At 50.1% G+C, this 17,325-nt stretch overlaps 1 protein-coding gene across 1 annotated transcript in view; it reads right to left on the reverse strand.

Moving 5' to 3' along the window:
- Positions 1–6,171: 6,171 nt before the first annotated feature.
- Positions 6,172–17,325, reverse strand: part of Znt49b (solute carrier family 30 member 9) — a 35,810-nt gene continuing 24,656 nt past the window's right edge. The window contains exons 13-16 of the mRNA XM_077703009.1: positions 10,230–10,503; positions 9,492–9,621; positions 9,295–9,408; positions 6,172–8,263 (exon numbers count right to left, since the gene is read on the reverse strand). Of these exons, the coding sequence (XP_077559135.1) occupies positions 8,219–8,263; positions 9,295–9,408; positions 9,492–9,621; positions 10,230–10,503 (563 nt within the window). The 3' untranslated portion in view covers positions 6,172–8,218. The remainder of the gene's footprint in view (positions 8,264–9,294; positions 9,409–9,491; positions 9,622–10,229; positions 10,504–17,325) is intronic.

The raw sequence follows: 17,325 nt of genomic DNA on the forward strand, positions 1-17,325 counted from the left end.
CATGTGACTTTACATTCAAGGCCCCAGTTTTTGGGCGGAAAAGTGGCATTGTTGTTTAGTGCAGAAAATGACCGCCGCGTGTAAAGAATAAAAAACACAACAAACTGTAGATGAGAATTATTTTTTTTTTCTAAATAAATTAATTAGTTTTAAAAGACAATTGGGAACATTGGTGTTGATACAGGAATCGAACCCGGAACTCCAGAGTAAAATCTGAGCGCGTTACCAGAGGCCAGGGATGCCTCCCCCCAATACGGGGGGATAAGGCGTCGAGTGACACTGGCGGCGGTGGTGGCTGAGCAAAGCTACCTCCTTCCAATGCGGTGAAAATACCGACGATTAACGTAATAAGCCTCGTTTCTTTCAAACACTCCATCAGCACGTTGTCAGCTGCGGAACAGGAGTAAGGTTGGTGAGTGCGGCGCTCACGTCGTACCGCGCGATAGGTGAGCATGACGGCACGTGAGTACAACAGGTGTACTCTAGCCACGAACTCTGACTCTGGGGAAGCTCCGCGGCTTCATGAGTCGTCAGTCTACTGTCTACCTGTCCATGCTATTCACGCCGAAATACGAAAAAAAAAACAAGAAAAAGCAAAGAAAGAGACAATGCTTTCGCCTTCGAAGCATGTAACATGACTTCAATGCCCCGAGGATATTTTTTTTTTTGTAATCATGATTCGCATATAACTTCATCGACCCCAGTCCAACAGAATCCTTTCGGTACGGCTCCTTTCCACACATTCTGATTTTCACTTCTATCTCACCTGCACGTTTATCGCTGACCTGGCTTCAGAACCCGCTCAACATTGAAGCTCATACGAAACTTTCACTCGTTCCTTTCTGCAGTCCATCCATCCATCCATCTATCCATTTATTTATATCCATCTTCTTTTTATTTTTTTTTTATATTTTATTTTGTCAATCCCATTTCGCTGTTTCGTTGTGTGCCATGTGCACCAATTGATACTGCACTCCATACACGATTTGCTCGGGTACTGATCCGTAGCTTTCCCGGTCATGATCATTCCCTCCCCCGACGCCGTTCCTCAATTTTTGTTTTCATCTCAGCTACGTATTTACCATCGCCACTAAAGTTAATTGATACTCCCAGAGTTCGCGCTACACTTAGGCCAGCATTTTAATCACGCCGATCCAGCTTTGTATTATACTTGGACACTGACCCCTATTCATATGCCTCATCAACAGTCTTATACAGTCAAACCCGGCTATAACGAACCTGGATAGAGCGAATTATGGTATATATCGAACAAAAATAATTCAGTTACGGAAATAAATAGGAAACATATCCTTTATAACGAAGTTCACATCCGGTATATCGAACTCTGAGCGCCTAGAATGGCCGCCGAAATGCATGATCTCGGAGCGGCGATTGAGATGCTGATTGGCCGCGACCACGCCGCAAGAGCCGCGACTGAGACATTGCGCCTCGCACGGAGCGAGGTGACGCCCAATACTTTCCGTAACTGTTTCCGACGCGCGGGACTCGCGACGGAACCCGCCCGGTCAGCGATTCCGGACCAAGACAGCAGCATCGGTGAACTGTGGAAAGAGCTCGCCAGCGTTCCCGATGATGTCGCGAGTGAAATCCGTCCGACGCTTATAATGAAGCGCTTTCGGCAGTCGATGTGCTCCACCAATGCTTCTTAGATTTTTGAGGACGCGGACTCGAACTGGTGCAAACAATGTTTCGTGTAGAGAATGCTATGCTAGTTGAAGCCGCCAAAACGAAAGTGAAAACAGAAATCACCGCTTTTTTTTTTTTTTTTTTTTGCAACCTGGGCAGTTAAGGCAGAAAGTAGCTTTATTACTTGCAATAAATGGATTATTTTGCTACGGTAATGGCTGCTGTACTGTGTTCGTTTCTGCATAGGGAGGCGAAGCTAAAGTTTGCCGGGCGAGGGCAGCGCTGCACTCTCCCCTCCGCGGGAGTACGCGGTGGCTGCCGCCGCTTCGGCACGGGCTTTTTTCGCTGCGCGCGTGCTGCATTTTTCGCGCTAGGGAGAGGGCTGGGTAAAATTTTCTTTTGACTTATGAAACCATACGCGTCAGCACGTGTCCAGCAAGTTCGGTTTAAACGTAGAGTAGTTACTGAGTTCATTTTTGTCGACGTTTGTCTTGTCGTCTGCTACAGACCCGCCGCTCGACCGGCAGACTGCCCCGACGATTTTAAGGGGGGAAACGCATTGTTCGGCGGTCGCCGGCTGCTATCCTTTTGTCTGCAAGGCGACAGCTGTTCAGCTTGTCACAGAGTACTTTTCTCTTGTTTGGTACTCCCTTCGCGTGCTCGCGCTTCGGACATCCGGATTTTCTGGACTGCAGCAACACTGAGGCTTGCAAGAAATGTAAGATAAACGTGATTGATTATGGTAATAGGTTATTTCTCACTCTTGAAACAATCAGCTGCATCTTATAAAAACGCATTAGAAAGGCACACGCTAATTAAGGGGTGCGCTGACAGCGCCGCATTTCCATTTTACTTGTCCTTGAAGGAATTTTTGTTCGCAATGTTTGTCACCGGCTTGGAGTACAAGTATGGGTTAGAGTGACAGTTCGCGGAAACAACAGAACAGCTTGTGGCGTATAACTTTTAATTACTATTAATATACAGAATTTGGTGTATACCTCTTTTAATTACCAGTATTTGTAAATGTGGGAAAAAAAACGAACAACGCAGCAATCCCGTTCAGAACACAAGTCACAATGACAAGACGGACCAGAGCTACTACAGCCAGGTAAATCGCTAGAAACTATTTTTTTTCATCCATGCAAAATGTCAACCTATTGCGTTATATATGGACGATATCGAACGGCACCGGCTAAACAACTCCGAAGTTCATTTATTATAGCGGAAAACAATCACTGGCAGCATGCATTAAAAAAAGTGTAGAGGGGAGGACTCGTTAGAACACTAGTTCGCATTTTCAAAGCTGGGTAATGTAAACTGAAAGCACACAGATACAAACAAAACTGTGCTAACTTATTTCACCTTTCGAACCGCAGGGATCCATGCTTACCGTCTATCCTTTTGGTGCTCTTTCGCGGGGAATATGCAGAATTTAACGAATGGATCCTCTTCTTTCGCCTTGTTACTGTCGTGGCAGCTGACCATGCAACAATATGGGGGGGGGGGGGGGGGGGAGGTGCTTCGCTTTAAGTTTCATCTTTTTGTTTCGGGGGAGTGAGGAGTGTTCCCGCCGCCCTTTGTACGTGCTGGCTTAAATGGCTCGCGCAGCCGGCGGTCGCTTTGTTCGCATTCGTGAGTAGGAGGCGGATGCCTCAGGCGGTGCGGGAGACAGCGTCCACCCCGAGCTGCACGTGCACTTGCCAGACGGGGAGGAGCGGGCCGGGGGGCGTCTGCTTAGGGCGCTGAAAAGCCGTTCACCAGACGCAGTCGTTTCGCGATGACTGAGGTGGTTAGACCAGCCTAGGGTCTTGTCGTCTGCTACAGACCCGCCGCTCGACCGGCAGACTGCCCCGACGATTTTAAGGGGGGAAACGCGTTCCGGGGCGCTCGGCCGTTCGACTGGCGCGTAGCAGACGTCGCGTCTCTAACAGACGACAAGACAAGCACCGGCAAAAATGGACCCAGTAGCTACTCTACGTGTACACCGAACTTACTGGACACGTGCTAACGTGTATGCTTTCAGAAGTCGAAAGAAAATTTTACCCGGACCTCACCGTAGCGCGATAAATGCAGCACGCGCGCAGCGAAAAAAGCACGTGCCGAAGCGGCGGCAGCCGCGGCGTACTCCCGCGGAGAGTAATTTTAGGGACCTTAGCGGAGGGGAGAGTGCAGCGCCACCCGCCGATCGTTCCGGAGCCTATACGCGGATGGCGGAATTGGTGAGGGGGGGAGAGGGGGGGGGGGCTCCCGCGGATTGCGAACTCGTAACAATAGGCTCGTTATAGGTGGGTTCGGCTATATCGAACTATTGGATATATCGAACTAATCGCGGTGCATATTGAAGTTCGCTATAAACGGGTTTGACTGTATGCGGTGCGAACTTTTTTGGGGTGCAGTAAGGTTCCATCCGGTACTTGCTCTCTAAAAAACCACCAGGCGTCAAAACCTAGGTGGATGCAGCAACCATCATTAATCTCACAATTGAAGAGGTTTTCGTATCGCATGGAAAAAAATCGTTTTTCATGATTTATTATTTTATCGCTTTTCACGCTGTAGTTCTGCAGCAGTTTCGCTTGGAAACATCCTGATGAAAGCAGCAAGAACAAATGGAAGACAAAAAATTGGTGGCGTATCAACATGTTCTGCTGCATAAATGACCACTCCGGCCATTTTACGCATCCTTCTTCGTGCCTGCCCATACCCTCACGCTCTCCCACTTCCCTCTCACTCCCATCCTCCTTCCCTACCAGTCTCAATCTTATCTTTCTTCACATTTGTGCCCCCTACGCTCCCTCTACCTTTTCTCAACATCTCTCAATCGTACCTTCCTTTTGTCCAATCTTCCCTCCACTCCGATTCTCTCTTCCTTCCCACCCCTTCATGACCTTTAGACCATTTCCATTCCAATTACTGCTCCGCTACTCTCACCATCTATCTACCTACTCGCCTTATCCCCATTCATTATTCTCCCTATTTCCCCCTTCTCTTTGCTCCCCCACCTTTTTCTTTCCCGTGTATTTTCTTCTCTTCCCATTCCCTCGCCACCACCTTCCTTCCTCTGCCTCCTCCACCTCACCTCCCTTCACATCTGCCATTCAGCCATCTCAACCATGGATCCCAGCTCCTCCATTTCACTCCTGCCCTCCTACTTCTTCCCCCCCCCCCGACCCTTTCCTCTCCGTTTTTACGTCCTCCTTTTTCGGTCTCTATTTCTCACTCACCCCTGTTCTTTCCCACAAGTCATCTCCTCTCTTTCCTAAAAATTCCCTCACCATCACCTCCCTCACCATTCCCTCAAGGTCCCCCCCCCCCCCCCCCCGCCCTACTGGATTTGTCCCTTCCTGTCCCACTCCCGCTTCACTTCTTTCCATTCTCCTAGCTTTCTCTGTTCAATTTTACACCCCGTTACTCTTCTCCTTACAATAACATAACCCACTAGAAAGCAGGCTCAGTAGTAACATTTCTGGTAAATAGGCAGTGCAAGAAAAAGAATATATATTTAAAAGTTGCGGAGGATCCCAAGGCGACACGAAAGCATGTGAGCATGACCTTCGGTTGATGAAGACTCCATAGTGTCGACACTGGTTCCCCACTTAGCGTATTTTCGCGCGTATAACCCGCACCAAAAAGTGCGAAAATTTCAGTGGCAAAGTAGGGGTGCGGATATTACGCGGGGTCTTTCCTTTAGTGCAGCTTCATGGCAATGCGCGTTGTACTGTGAAGCTCCTACGCAGTGACACTGACTAAGACTTCCATACCAGCGATTGCGCAAAACATACAAACATACCGTCTTTCACGCAACGGCACTGCCTTAGTTGTTCTACCCGGTGGAATGACATCAATATTGCAGCCTTTAGACATATCATTGAATTAGCCCATCAAAACGCATGTCAAACGCCTTTCCGCTGACTGGATAGCCGAAGGCCACTACGACTTGACGCCGACAGGACGCGTCAGAAGGCCTGAGATTGCACTATTCTGCAAGTGTATTACCGAGGCATGGAGGGAGATTCCAGGTGAGATGGTGCAAAAAAAGCTTAAAAATGCTGCATCACAAACAACATGGATGGAACCTAAGATGAGCTTGCGTACAACAGTAAGGACTGTGGCTCAAGTGATAGCTGTGTCACTGAATGAATTGCGACTTTCGCCTTGCAGTCAGTGTATTCTACTTGCTAAATATACGCTCTTTTCTGTCTGCATAGTATGTGATGTGCTGCTTGAGCAGTAGCTTTGGTGCAGCCTTTCCTGTACCAAATGAGCGGGAAATACGCAGATTTTTTTTTTCTTTTCCGGTGGGCTGAAAGTGGGGGTGCGGATTATATGCAGGGGCGGGTTATATGCGTGAAAATACGGCATCTTTTGACGAGTTTCTCTAGCTCATGTTCAGTCTAGTGCCTTGGGCCAGCTTGCAGCATATAGTGAATCAATTGTGAGGCAACACAGGACCGCACGCACAGCGCCATGTTTCTATACCTAAGCTTGAAACTAGACACAAGCGCATTGAAGCCACGAAGAGTGCACTCTCCTTTTCTTTGCATTTTATTTCTTGTCTTCACACCCTTCATTCACGTTTAAAGTACCTTGAACGCAGTGCAGTGCTCCACATGACGTCGGCACAGAGTAGTGGTTATGTCACTTGCCTCTCACCGCCTCAGAGGAAGCGCTGCTCCATGCAAATGTAAAACATTTGAATCTAAAAACAAAAGCCTTTCTTTGATTCGGCAGCTCACAATGTGTATCATCGTTGTAACCAGTAAGAGATTGAGAGATTTCGTATGCAGTCTCTGCTTACCACGTCAATGCGCAGCCAAGGGGGAAATGATACCCCAATTCTGGCACCAAAATTGCTCCTGGCAGACAAGTTTTCTCTGGTTGGCTGCTAGGACAAATGTGCTTGCACTCACCTGGCTCGAACCCAGCAATATTGGCACCCCGCGGTAACAGAAGGGAATTCTGAGCTGAGTTCATGTCATTCATTTCAAGCGTCCATGTCAAATTCATTTCAAGTCATAACATATAAGTTCCGATTTCCGGGCCTCTGACATGCACAAAAACCAATACTTCAATTGATTTGCTTGTTTTTCGTCTAATTAGTGTCGCCTGCTTTCACCCAATCAGGCCTTACTGGAAGTGGACACTTTGGAACGGACACAATTCAGAATTCAGGCCAGGAGATTAACAAGCCCGTGGGGCCACAGCTGAACTTTTCTGGCATGCAGCAGCAGCATAGACCCAGAATGGGGGTAAGCGCTTGCACAATTTACTCGGCAAGTAAAACTTTCCATACTGGCCACCAGATGTCACCAAGATGTCAGCTCCTGGCATGTTTGACGTTATCAATCTGCGAGAAAAGACAGGCATCCTGCTCACCAATTCTTTTTACTCTATAGCTTTATGTCTTCATCCATTTTATCTGTATCGCTTATGGTAGCTCTCACAAAAGCATTGCGTTTCCAAGCATATTATCTCAATGTGGTGAGGTGCCAGATATCAAAAGGAAACAACGAAGAATCGTGGGTAGCAATGCAGTGACTGGAGCAAGGCAAGAAGACAACGAAGAGGAAGAAGAAGTCGGCTCTGAAGATGCAATGTCCAAGGAGAGTCCGAGGGTTCCTGAAGCCTGTCGTCAGGACGGCAAGGACACAGGCACTCTGCAATCGTCGGTATTGGACGTCCAGACACCACGTCGCCACCGGAAGTGCCACTGTATCTTCTCTGCTGGGCTCTCACTGCTACAGAAGCTGCAGCTCTGATCCGTTGCTGTTACTTCTTGCATAGCTCGTGCCTTCAAGCTCTTCAACCATGCCCCCGTACATCAACCACGTGAGACTCGTTTACGTTGTGTGACCCATGAATTAGTTTTCTTGTGCGACTACCGGTTGGGGCTGTCAGTCACTCTTTACTCTAGTTTCTTTGTTGTGTACCTTTCCTAGATAGCATCTAACATTGCCCTCATTTCCCATACTGCATAACTGTTCTTTATTTTTTTCTCTCAAACTAACTCCGCAATCTATTACTCCTGGCTACAACTACCACATCACGAGATCTCCCGAACCTCAACATCATCACACTAAATAGTTTTTGTTTCCCGCCACCACTGCTGGAGCCACGTGCATGCAGAAGTAAGTTGTGTGGGAACCCACTCGTATTTTATTTCACTTAATGTACACTCACCATGCAGCAAATTGTGGTACTGTGCACAGCTCGGCATCTTGTCTTCAGCAACTTATCCACAGAAAAAAAAATTATATTTTCCTCACTTCATTTACCAGTAAGTGCCAATTCTTCCAGCCATTTGTGTAAAAATATAACACAGTTACCTGCTAAAATAAAGCAACTGAAATGTTTCCTTTCAAAAAATGAACAAAATGGCTTTTTTCATTGCTCAGTCCCATCCTGTAGATCTCAAGCACCATTTCGCAGGACAAAGGCAAGCAAACTGTGCAACTGAAAGCACGGTGGATCCGTACAAGCGGCCTTGCGTTTACTGTTGTCAGCTGCTCAGCTCCATGCACACGGTATTTACAAAGTGTAGCACTGACAGCAAACTCTACCCAGTGCTTCCATTTTACAGCACCTCCAGATCGACGTGCCGAACCTCCGGGTGTCTTTTCTGCAGTGAGAGAAGGACAAAGTGAAAAAGTTTTAGGTGCAGGCAGACACAAAGCCATAACACTTGCAAGACAAGAATCTTACGCGAGAATGTGCATAGGAACTTGAGTTAATCCGCCTTACATGAAGCACTTGTCAGAACCACAAACGACTGACATATGCTGTCAGAGGCTTCCAAGCATTAAAGGCCAACTGCAGTCAAAATTTTGACCTCTTGAAAACACTATTTCCGTATAGCCTGCCTAAAAAGAAAGCAAGATGCAAAATACAACAGCTGAAATACGTGCGTGGACACCACCAGTGGTCAGCAAAAGTCGGTTATTTTGAAACCGAAATCTAGGAGAGCGCGGCCATTAAAATGACGTTGCAGCTGGCAAGTGAGTGGCCAGATGATCAGCAGCTCGAGAGCAAGCCTGCGCGCAAGCTCTATGCGCGTTCGGGGCAGCAAATGGGCGAAGCATTCGCAGCGGAGCTTGACCGGTCCTCCTGCAGTGTGGCTGGCCACAGGAATAAGCCCCCTCGACTGGAGCGTCACAGGCCCGTCATTGCTGTTTACGCAATCTGCCGGCAGGTGCAGCGTGGTCTACGGCGGAGATTTTTTAATTGCTTCTGACTGACTACCAGGCGTTTCACGGGCCTACCACTCGTGTCCGAGCTGATTTGGTGACACTCAATACACATTAAAAATAAATTTGGTAGAGGTGAAATTTGAGTGCAGTTGGCCTTTAAAAAATATTACAAGTTCCCAAAATAATGCTTGCTGCCCTTCTCTTACGCTCTTATGACTGTACTAAGCAATAAGGTGCTGAGTACAGTCATACAAGGTGCTGCAATACAAGGTGCTGCAATTGTTAACTTTCGTTTCACCTTCTTCTACCTACAGCCGTACTAGCACAAGATATGGGTGTGTGATCTGGGTAACAAACATTCGAACAGCTGTGCTTCACAGAATAAAAGCTAGCTGATGAATCTTCCAAGCTAGACTAATCAGCTGATAGTGAATCCTGTTTGATCGTAGCTGGCAGAACTCGCCTTCAGATTGCTCTCGATTCGGTCCACCTGCGCTCCCAGGAGGTCCACGATGTTTTCGCCGTGCTTCAGCATGAAGGAGTCAAGTTGCTCGATAGTCTCGATATTCATGACTTCCTGTATAGACGGAACACTCAGCACAGGCGCATGCCGCTAAATAGAATAGTCATCACGAAACAGAATCGACCGCTCCCACTAACCTCAAGCAGAAGTTCCATGTCCTGTGTGTCAAGGTAGGACCGGGTGAGTTCTCGTCCGTCAATGTCGATTTCAGCCTTGTAGCGCACAACATAGTTGCCCATGTCGGTGGCTTTCACGTCATGAATGGCCCTAGAGAAGACAAAGCGGTACGGGTAAGGGGGGTAAGTGCCGTGACAGGAAAAACCAAAGAGGAACGTTGCAGCAAAGACTGTTTTGAGGAAAACACAGTGCTACTTCTGTGCAGAAAATTATGGGCAAATACTGCTCCCTGAAAAAGACATTTACATGTCAAAACTTCAACACTAACATTTTAGCAATAAAAATATTAAGTTAAAGGACCACTAAGAGGCTGAATAACTCTTTACTTTAAAGGAGTACTGACATGAAAATTTTATGAACCATTTTTATTGCTTTTATCGATGCTTAATGGTCTGGTGAACCCGACACAGCACTTCCAATACTTAAGCGCGCGATAATTAATTACCCCCATATTATACTTCCATTTTGTTCCATGATGTAAACAACTGCGTCACAAAGCGATTCGAGTGAGTGGTGATCGACCTCCACTTTCAGCAACCCATCCTGTGCAGTATTGCTACTTACAAACAAGAAGGTGTAAGAGATGTTCGTGCAGTTGACCAGAGTTGTAATATCAGTAAAATTGACAGCCCGCCTAGTAAGCACAGCCGTGGACTGTCCTTTGATAAGCATGCAGGAGGCGCGCTGCTGCCCCTCGCCTGATCATGACGTCGTTCTCGAGCTCCTTGTTGATCTGCTGCATGGCGTCGAAAGGAATGGAGCGGCCGACGAGCGCCACCGAGTTGGAGTACACGATGAAGGCAGCCACCGAGCCTAGCAGGGTGCCGATGATGAGCGAGCCAATGGCGTCGTACATGGGGTCACCCAGGTGGGAGGCCAGCCCCATGCAGGCCGCTGCCACCGTCACCCCGCACACCGCTGCCATGTCCTCCAGCAGCACCACGTTCACACTCGGGTCGCGGCTGCGACGCACTGGGTCGGAACAGGGACGTCACCTTCTTTGCTTGCCCCTCTCCCCCCACCCCATCATCCCAAACCAAATTTGCAAATATGCCGGCAAACCTTCCTACCTTATCCCTTCATATCGCTACCTACACTTCTTCCCTTGGCTTCTCTTCCCATCCCTCAGTGCGCCTTCCAGTAGCCATGTCACCTGCCTTCTACAACCAAGGTATCTACCATATTTTCGCGCGTATAACCTGCCCCTGCATATAACCCGCACCCCCACTTTCAGTCCACAAATAAAAATAAACAAACATCGCCGTGTATTGCTCGCACATATTAAACAGGAAAGGCTGCACCAAAGCTACTAAAGTAACATGACCCATTTGTTGACGCAAAAAAACTTACCTACATTTTGCATATGGAACACATTTTCTGCACCGCCTAAGCAACAACCACTCGCAGTCACTGCTGTTGCTAAAGTTATCGCTTGGGCTGCAGTCCTCACTGTCATACACAATATTGCCGCGAACCATACATTGGGTTTGTTTATTTGTGTTTTGCTTTTACCGCCCGGCTGCGCCGTCTGTGTTATCTCTGCGCCAAGGGAAGCGCGTGTTCCATTCTTTCTTTCTGTGCCGCATGTGTTATCTGTTGTGATAGGGAGAGCATTCTGATCTAACGTGAACAGCCCAGAATAATCTTCTTGGATCTACTATGTTCTCGATGCGAATCGACGTTTCGAGAACCACGCGTGCCAAAAGATAAAAAGCCTGCAGTGCGGACGCCGGGGCATTCGATTCGACGACACTCGCCTGTGCCAGTCACTTTGTTGACCGCTGCTTCGCCGCCTCTGTATTCTTTTGAGTTGTTAGGGGAGCACAAGTTCGCTCCAATAAACCTGTTTCTCATTCAAGACAACTGCGTCGTCCTTGTCTTCAGGACATCTGGTGGGGTGCTGGGTACGCACCCTTCATGCCCACTACAACCTCGAGAAGCCGCCAATCCAGTCCAACAAGAGCCAGCCCCCGCCTGCAAGATTTACCACCCGAGTTCGGTTTGATGCCAGAAGGGCCCAAGAAAAGGAACGCTGCAACCAACACCATGGTGCAAGAAACAACGTCGCCAATCGTCCTGCAGCAGCCCCGGGAACCGCCATCGTTCCGGGGAGCCCCCGCTGAAGACCCCGAAGAATGGTTGGAGAAGCTGGAGCGCGTCCGCATCTTCAACAGGTGGGACGACGAAGAAACTTTCCGGCATGTCTTCTTTTACTTAGAAGATGCTGCTCGAACTTGGTTCGAGAACCATGAGAGTTCTTTGACCGACTGGACTCACTTCAAAAGGGAGTTCCTGAAGACATTCACTACCGTTGTGAGAAAAGAGCGAGCTGCGCTTTTGCTTGAAACTCGGACACAACACCCCAACGAAGGGGTCGTGATCTTCGTTGAGGAGATGAAGCAATTATTTCGCCGCGCGGACCCCGAAATGACGGAAGAAAAGAAGTTACGCTTCTTGATGCGCGGTGTGAAGGAGGAGCTGTTTGCTGGACTTGTCCGCAACCCGCCCAAAACCATCGCTGAATTCGTGACCGAAGCCAGCACGATTGAGAAGGCTCTCGAAATGCGTGCTAAGCAGTATGACCGGAACTTTGTTGGCGCGGCCAGTGCGAACTACATCGACAACATGCGGATTCCGGCTGATAGCCTACGCGAGACCATCCGCGCAGTAGTGAGAGAGGAGCTGCGGAAACTTTTCCCGACGACGCCACAACCCCAAGTCGCTTGCCTAACTGACGTGATCCGGGAAGAAGTTCAAAACGCTTTGGGAACTTCTGTGGCATCCGAAGTACACTGCGAGCCTCAAGCTATGACGTACTCCGCGGCTGTTCACCGACCCCGCCCTGCTCCAACACGTCGTCAAGAGGCACGTCGTCAAGAGGCCCCGCCCTACCGCCGCCCACTGTCGCCCGCCCGACCCCCGGTAGCACAAACCCAGACGCCGAGGAAGACTGACGTATGGCGAACACCGGATAATCGTCCTCTGTGCTACCACTGCGGAGAGGCCGACCACATCTACCGTCGCTGCCCATACAAGAGACTCGGACTACGTGGTTTCTCCGTCGACGCACCACGCCCCCGACCCGGCCAGCACCCATCTGAGATTGAAGAATACCTGTCGAACACCAGCCGTGGACCAGCATGTTTCAACCGTTCGCCGTCGCCCTACCCGTACAAGTCGCCGGACCGCCGTAGCAGTGCTGACTTCGCACGTGGAAGGTCTCCCAGCCCACGCGGGGGAAACTAAAGGCGGCAACTTCTGGAGGTGAAGTTGCTCTACGGCGAAAAACTGGAAACCCTCCAACGACGCAAAGACGCGCTGAAGACAGTGATTCACGACATGCCCTCATCCCGACGACCCGACCTAACCCTGACGAGACTCCCGAACACGACGACAGCTACACGGCGCGACGCGTACCCGACCTGACCGAGACGTCCGTTGAGAAGACGACGACAACGACGATGCACAGTGCCCGACCATCAACACGTACAAGCAGAGATACAACGCCCCGACGAACCCGGAACTCGAGGAAGACTGCATCTGACGTCAAGGTGTCCATCGACGGCTTTGACGTAGTCGCCCTCGTAGACACGGGAGCTGACTATTCGGTAATGAGCGGACCATTTGCGTCTAAACTGAAGAAAGTTATGACCAGATGGGACGGTCCGCACATACGCACAGCAGGAGGCCACCTCGTGACGCCAAGTGGAACGTGCACATCGCGCGTCACCATAGACGGCACAACGTACCCTGCGGCGTTCGTCGTTCTGCCTAACTGCTCCCGCGACGTGATTCTCGGAATGGACTTTTTGACGGACAACGGCGCAATAATTGATCTGCAGACCAAGTCGATAACATTTTCCTCCGATCACTCCACGACGCCGCAGCCGAACCCCGATCACCGTGCTGCTGTCAGAATCGCCGACGATCACATCACCCTGCCACCCCGCGCAAGCTTGATGATCGCCGTCTACTGTGAGGATGCTGCTTCTGACATCGACGCTATCGTAGAGAGTGATCGAAGGTTGCTTCTCGACCGCGGTGTCTCCGTCGCAAGAGGCATTGCGCACTTTAAGCAACGCCAATCTCACGTTTTGGTCACTAATTTCACCGAAGAGTACCAGCATTTAAACAAGGGAGCTGCAATGGCGTTCCTCGAAGAAACGCAAGAAGCAAGTGATGTGATCGCAGTCGCCGACTTTGAACGCACACCCGTAGAAACCTTCAAGCTCCCGCAGCCATTCGACGTGAATCCGGCGCTACCGCAAGAACAACGGAAAAAACTATTGGCTTTGCTGCGTCGCTATAGCGAATGTTTTTCGTCGAGCGCAAAACTACGTCAGACCCCTCTAGCGAAGCACCGAATAATAACCGAAGATGGAGCCCGACCTACCCGACAGTCACCGTACCGCGTCTCTTCACACGAACGGGAAGCCATCCGGACTCAAGTCGACGACATGCTGAGCGATGACATTATACAGCCATCGAAAAGCCCCTGGGCTGCGCCCGTCGTACTCGTAAAGAAAAAAGACGGCACATTAAGGTTTTGTGTTGACTACCGGCGACTGAACAAAATCACGAAAAAGGACGTGTACCCCCTCCCCCGAATCGACGACGCCCTCGACCACCTCTGCCACGCGAAGTACTTCTCATCGATGGACCTGAAGACCAGCTACTGGCAAATTGAAGTGGACGAGAGAGACCGAGAGAAGACTGCATTTATAACCCCAGACGGCCTATACGAGTTCAAGGTGATGCCGTTTGGGCTGTGCACAGCACCAGCGACGTTTCAAAGAGTCATGGACACTGTGCTAGCTGGCCTTAAGTGGCACACCTGCCTCGTATACCTCGACGACGTAGTGGTATTGGCCCGGACTTTCGACGAACACCTTGCAAGGTTGGAGTCTGTACTCGAGGCCATTCGTACGTCGGGGTTGACGCTGAAGCCTGAAAAGTGCCGTTTCGCATACGGGGAACTCAAGTTCTTGGGCCACGTCGTCAACGCCGCGGGAGTCCTACCTGACCCGGCAAAAACTTCAGCCATTGCGAACTTCCCAAGGCCGAAAGACAAGAAGGGCGTGCGAAGATTTCTCGGGTTGTGCGCATACTACCGGCGCTTCGTCGCAAACTTCGCACGCATTGCAGAGCCACTCACGCGCTTGACGAAAGATAGCACCCCTTTCAGCTGGGAAAACGACCAAGAAAAAGCATTCGGCGAGCTGCAAAAACGCCTGCAAAGCCCGCCCGTGCTCGCTCATTTCGACGAAAATGCCGAAACGGAAATTCACACGGACGCCAGTGATATAGGCTTGGGTGCCGTCCTTGTCCAAAAGCAAAGCGGCTGCGAAAGGGTAATCGCCTATGCCAGCCGTGGTCTGTCAAAGGAGGAGAAAAACTATTCTGCCTCTGAGAAAGAGTGCCTGGCTATTATATGGGCGATTTCAAAATTTCGCCCATACGTGTATGGAAGGCCATTCAAGGTTATAACAGACCACCATGCACTGTGTTGGCTCGCCAATTTGAAGGACCCCTCTGGCCGCCTGGGGCGGTGGAGCTTGCGCCTGCAGGAGTTCGACGTTACAGTCGTTTATAAATCCGGCAGGAAACACTCCGACGCCGACTGCCTGTCCCGCGCCCCCGTCGACCCACCACCACAAGACTCTGATGAAGACAGCGCGTTCTTCGGGATTGTGACGGAGAGCGACCTAGCCGCCCAGCAGCGTGCCGACCCCGACTTACGCGTCATAATTCAGTACCTCGAGGGATGCAAAGTTGCCGTTCCTAGGACCTTCAAACGCAGCTTACCAGCATTCAGCCTGAGAAACTCCGTCCTTGTGAAGAAGAATTTCAGCCCCGGAACAAGAGCGAATTACCTTCTCGTCATCCCCGCAAACCTTCGTGACGAAATTTTGGAAGCGTGCCACGACGACCCGTCTTCCGGACATCTGGGCACAGCCCGCACTATTGGGAAAATAAAGGCGAGGTACTACTGGCCCGGCCTTACCTCTGACGTCACCCACTACGTCCGGAGCTGCCGTGACTGCCAGCGACGAAAAACGCCGCCGACAAGACCCGCCGGAATTCTGCAACCGATCGCCGTCCCATCGAGACCATTTCAACAGATTGGAATGGACCTTTTAGGCCCGTTCCCTACGTCACGATCACAGAACAAGTGGATTGTCGTAGCGACAGACTACATGACGCGCTACGCAGAGACCGCCGCTCTTCCGAGGGGGACTACACAAGAAGTGGCGAAGTTCTTTATAAGCCAAGTTGTGCTGCGACATGGAGCCCCGGAAGTCCTAATCACAGACCGCGGAACGGCATTTACTGCGGAGCTGATGCAAGGAGTATTACGCTACAGCAACACGGATCACCGAAGAACGACGGCGTACCACCCCCAAACGAACGGACTAACAGAACGTCTGAACAAGACAATCACAGATATGCTGTCAATGTACGTTGACAATGAACATAAGACTTGGGACGAAGTGCTCCCGTATGTCACGTTTGCGTACAACACGGCTATCCAGGAGACGACACAGCTGACGCCGTTCGAGCTTGTCTATGGTAGAAGGCCGACTACGATGCTCGACGCCATGCTTCCGCACGTAGAAGACGACGACCTCAACGCTGACGTCCACGGATATCTTCAACGTGCGGAGGAGGCCCGCCAGCTCGCTCGAGTTCGTATAACGGACCAGCAGCTGGTGGATGCGGGCCGCTACAACCTCCGACGCCGAGACGCCGAGTACCAACCAGGGGATCGTGTGTGGGTTTGGACTCCCATCCGACGACGCGGACTCAGTGAGAAGCTCCTGCGACGGTATTTCGGACCCTACCAGATTCTACGACGTGTTGGCCAACTTACCTACGAAGTGATCCCCGATGGTGACTCCGGCACATCACGACGACGCACGCGGCCTGAAGTCGTCCACGTGGTTCGCTTAAAACCTTTCTACGGACGATGACGAACTTTTATTTTCATTTGTTCGGACTGTCGCTTATGTTAGCATCGGGTCGATGCACTCTTAGAGGGGGGGTAATGCCGCGAACCATACATTGGGTTTGTTTATTTGTGTTTTGCTTTTACCGCCCGGCTGCGCCGTCTGTGTTATCTCTGCGCCAAGGGAAGCGCGTGTTCCATTCTTTCTTTCTGTGCCGCATGTGTTATCTGTTGTGATAGGGAGAGCATTCTGATCTAACGTGAACAGCCCAGAATAATCTTCTTGGATCTACTATGTTCTCGATGCGAATCGACGTTTCGAGAACCACGCGTGCCAAAAGATAAAAAGCCTGCAGCGCGGACGCCGGGGCATTCCATTCGACGACACTCGCCTGTGCCAGTCACTTTGTTGACCGCTGCTTCGCCGCCTCTGTATTCTTTTGAGTTGTTAGGGGAGCACAAGTTCGCTCCAATAAACCTGTTTCTCATTCAAGACAACTGCGTCATCCTTGTCTTCGTGACAATATCATCTACATCTCCGTCCACACCGATTGAAATGCAGCATTTCTTAAAGGGACAGACAACCGATTTTTGTGGAGAGCATGTCGTCTAGCTCATATAAAAGCCAGCGTTCTATACACTGAGGTAACTGCAAGGAATTTCTAAATAAGCAGGTGGAAATCATTTTAATTTTTCGAAAATTCTGGAGCCTGAAAGGTGGTGACACGTAGTGTCGAAATGTGACACTACGTTACGTGTTTAAATAACTCCATCGTTTTGATGTGTGATTCAAAAACTGACGGAATAGGAAAGGTTGTCCATTATTGTTGCTTTAGCCGGGGACAAAT

Source organism: Haemaphysalis longicornis, unplaced genomic scaffold (genome assembly GCF_048455015.1).
Source record: "Haemaphysalis longicornis isolate Haplotype H1 unplaced genomic scaffold, Haemaphysalis longicornis Haplotype H1 scaffold_3, whole genome shotgun sequence".
NCBI lineage: Eukaryota > Metazoa > Arthropoda > Arachnida > Ixodida > Ixodidae > Haemaphysalis > Haemaphysalis longicornis.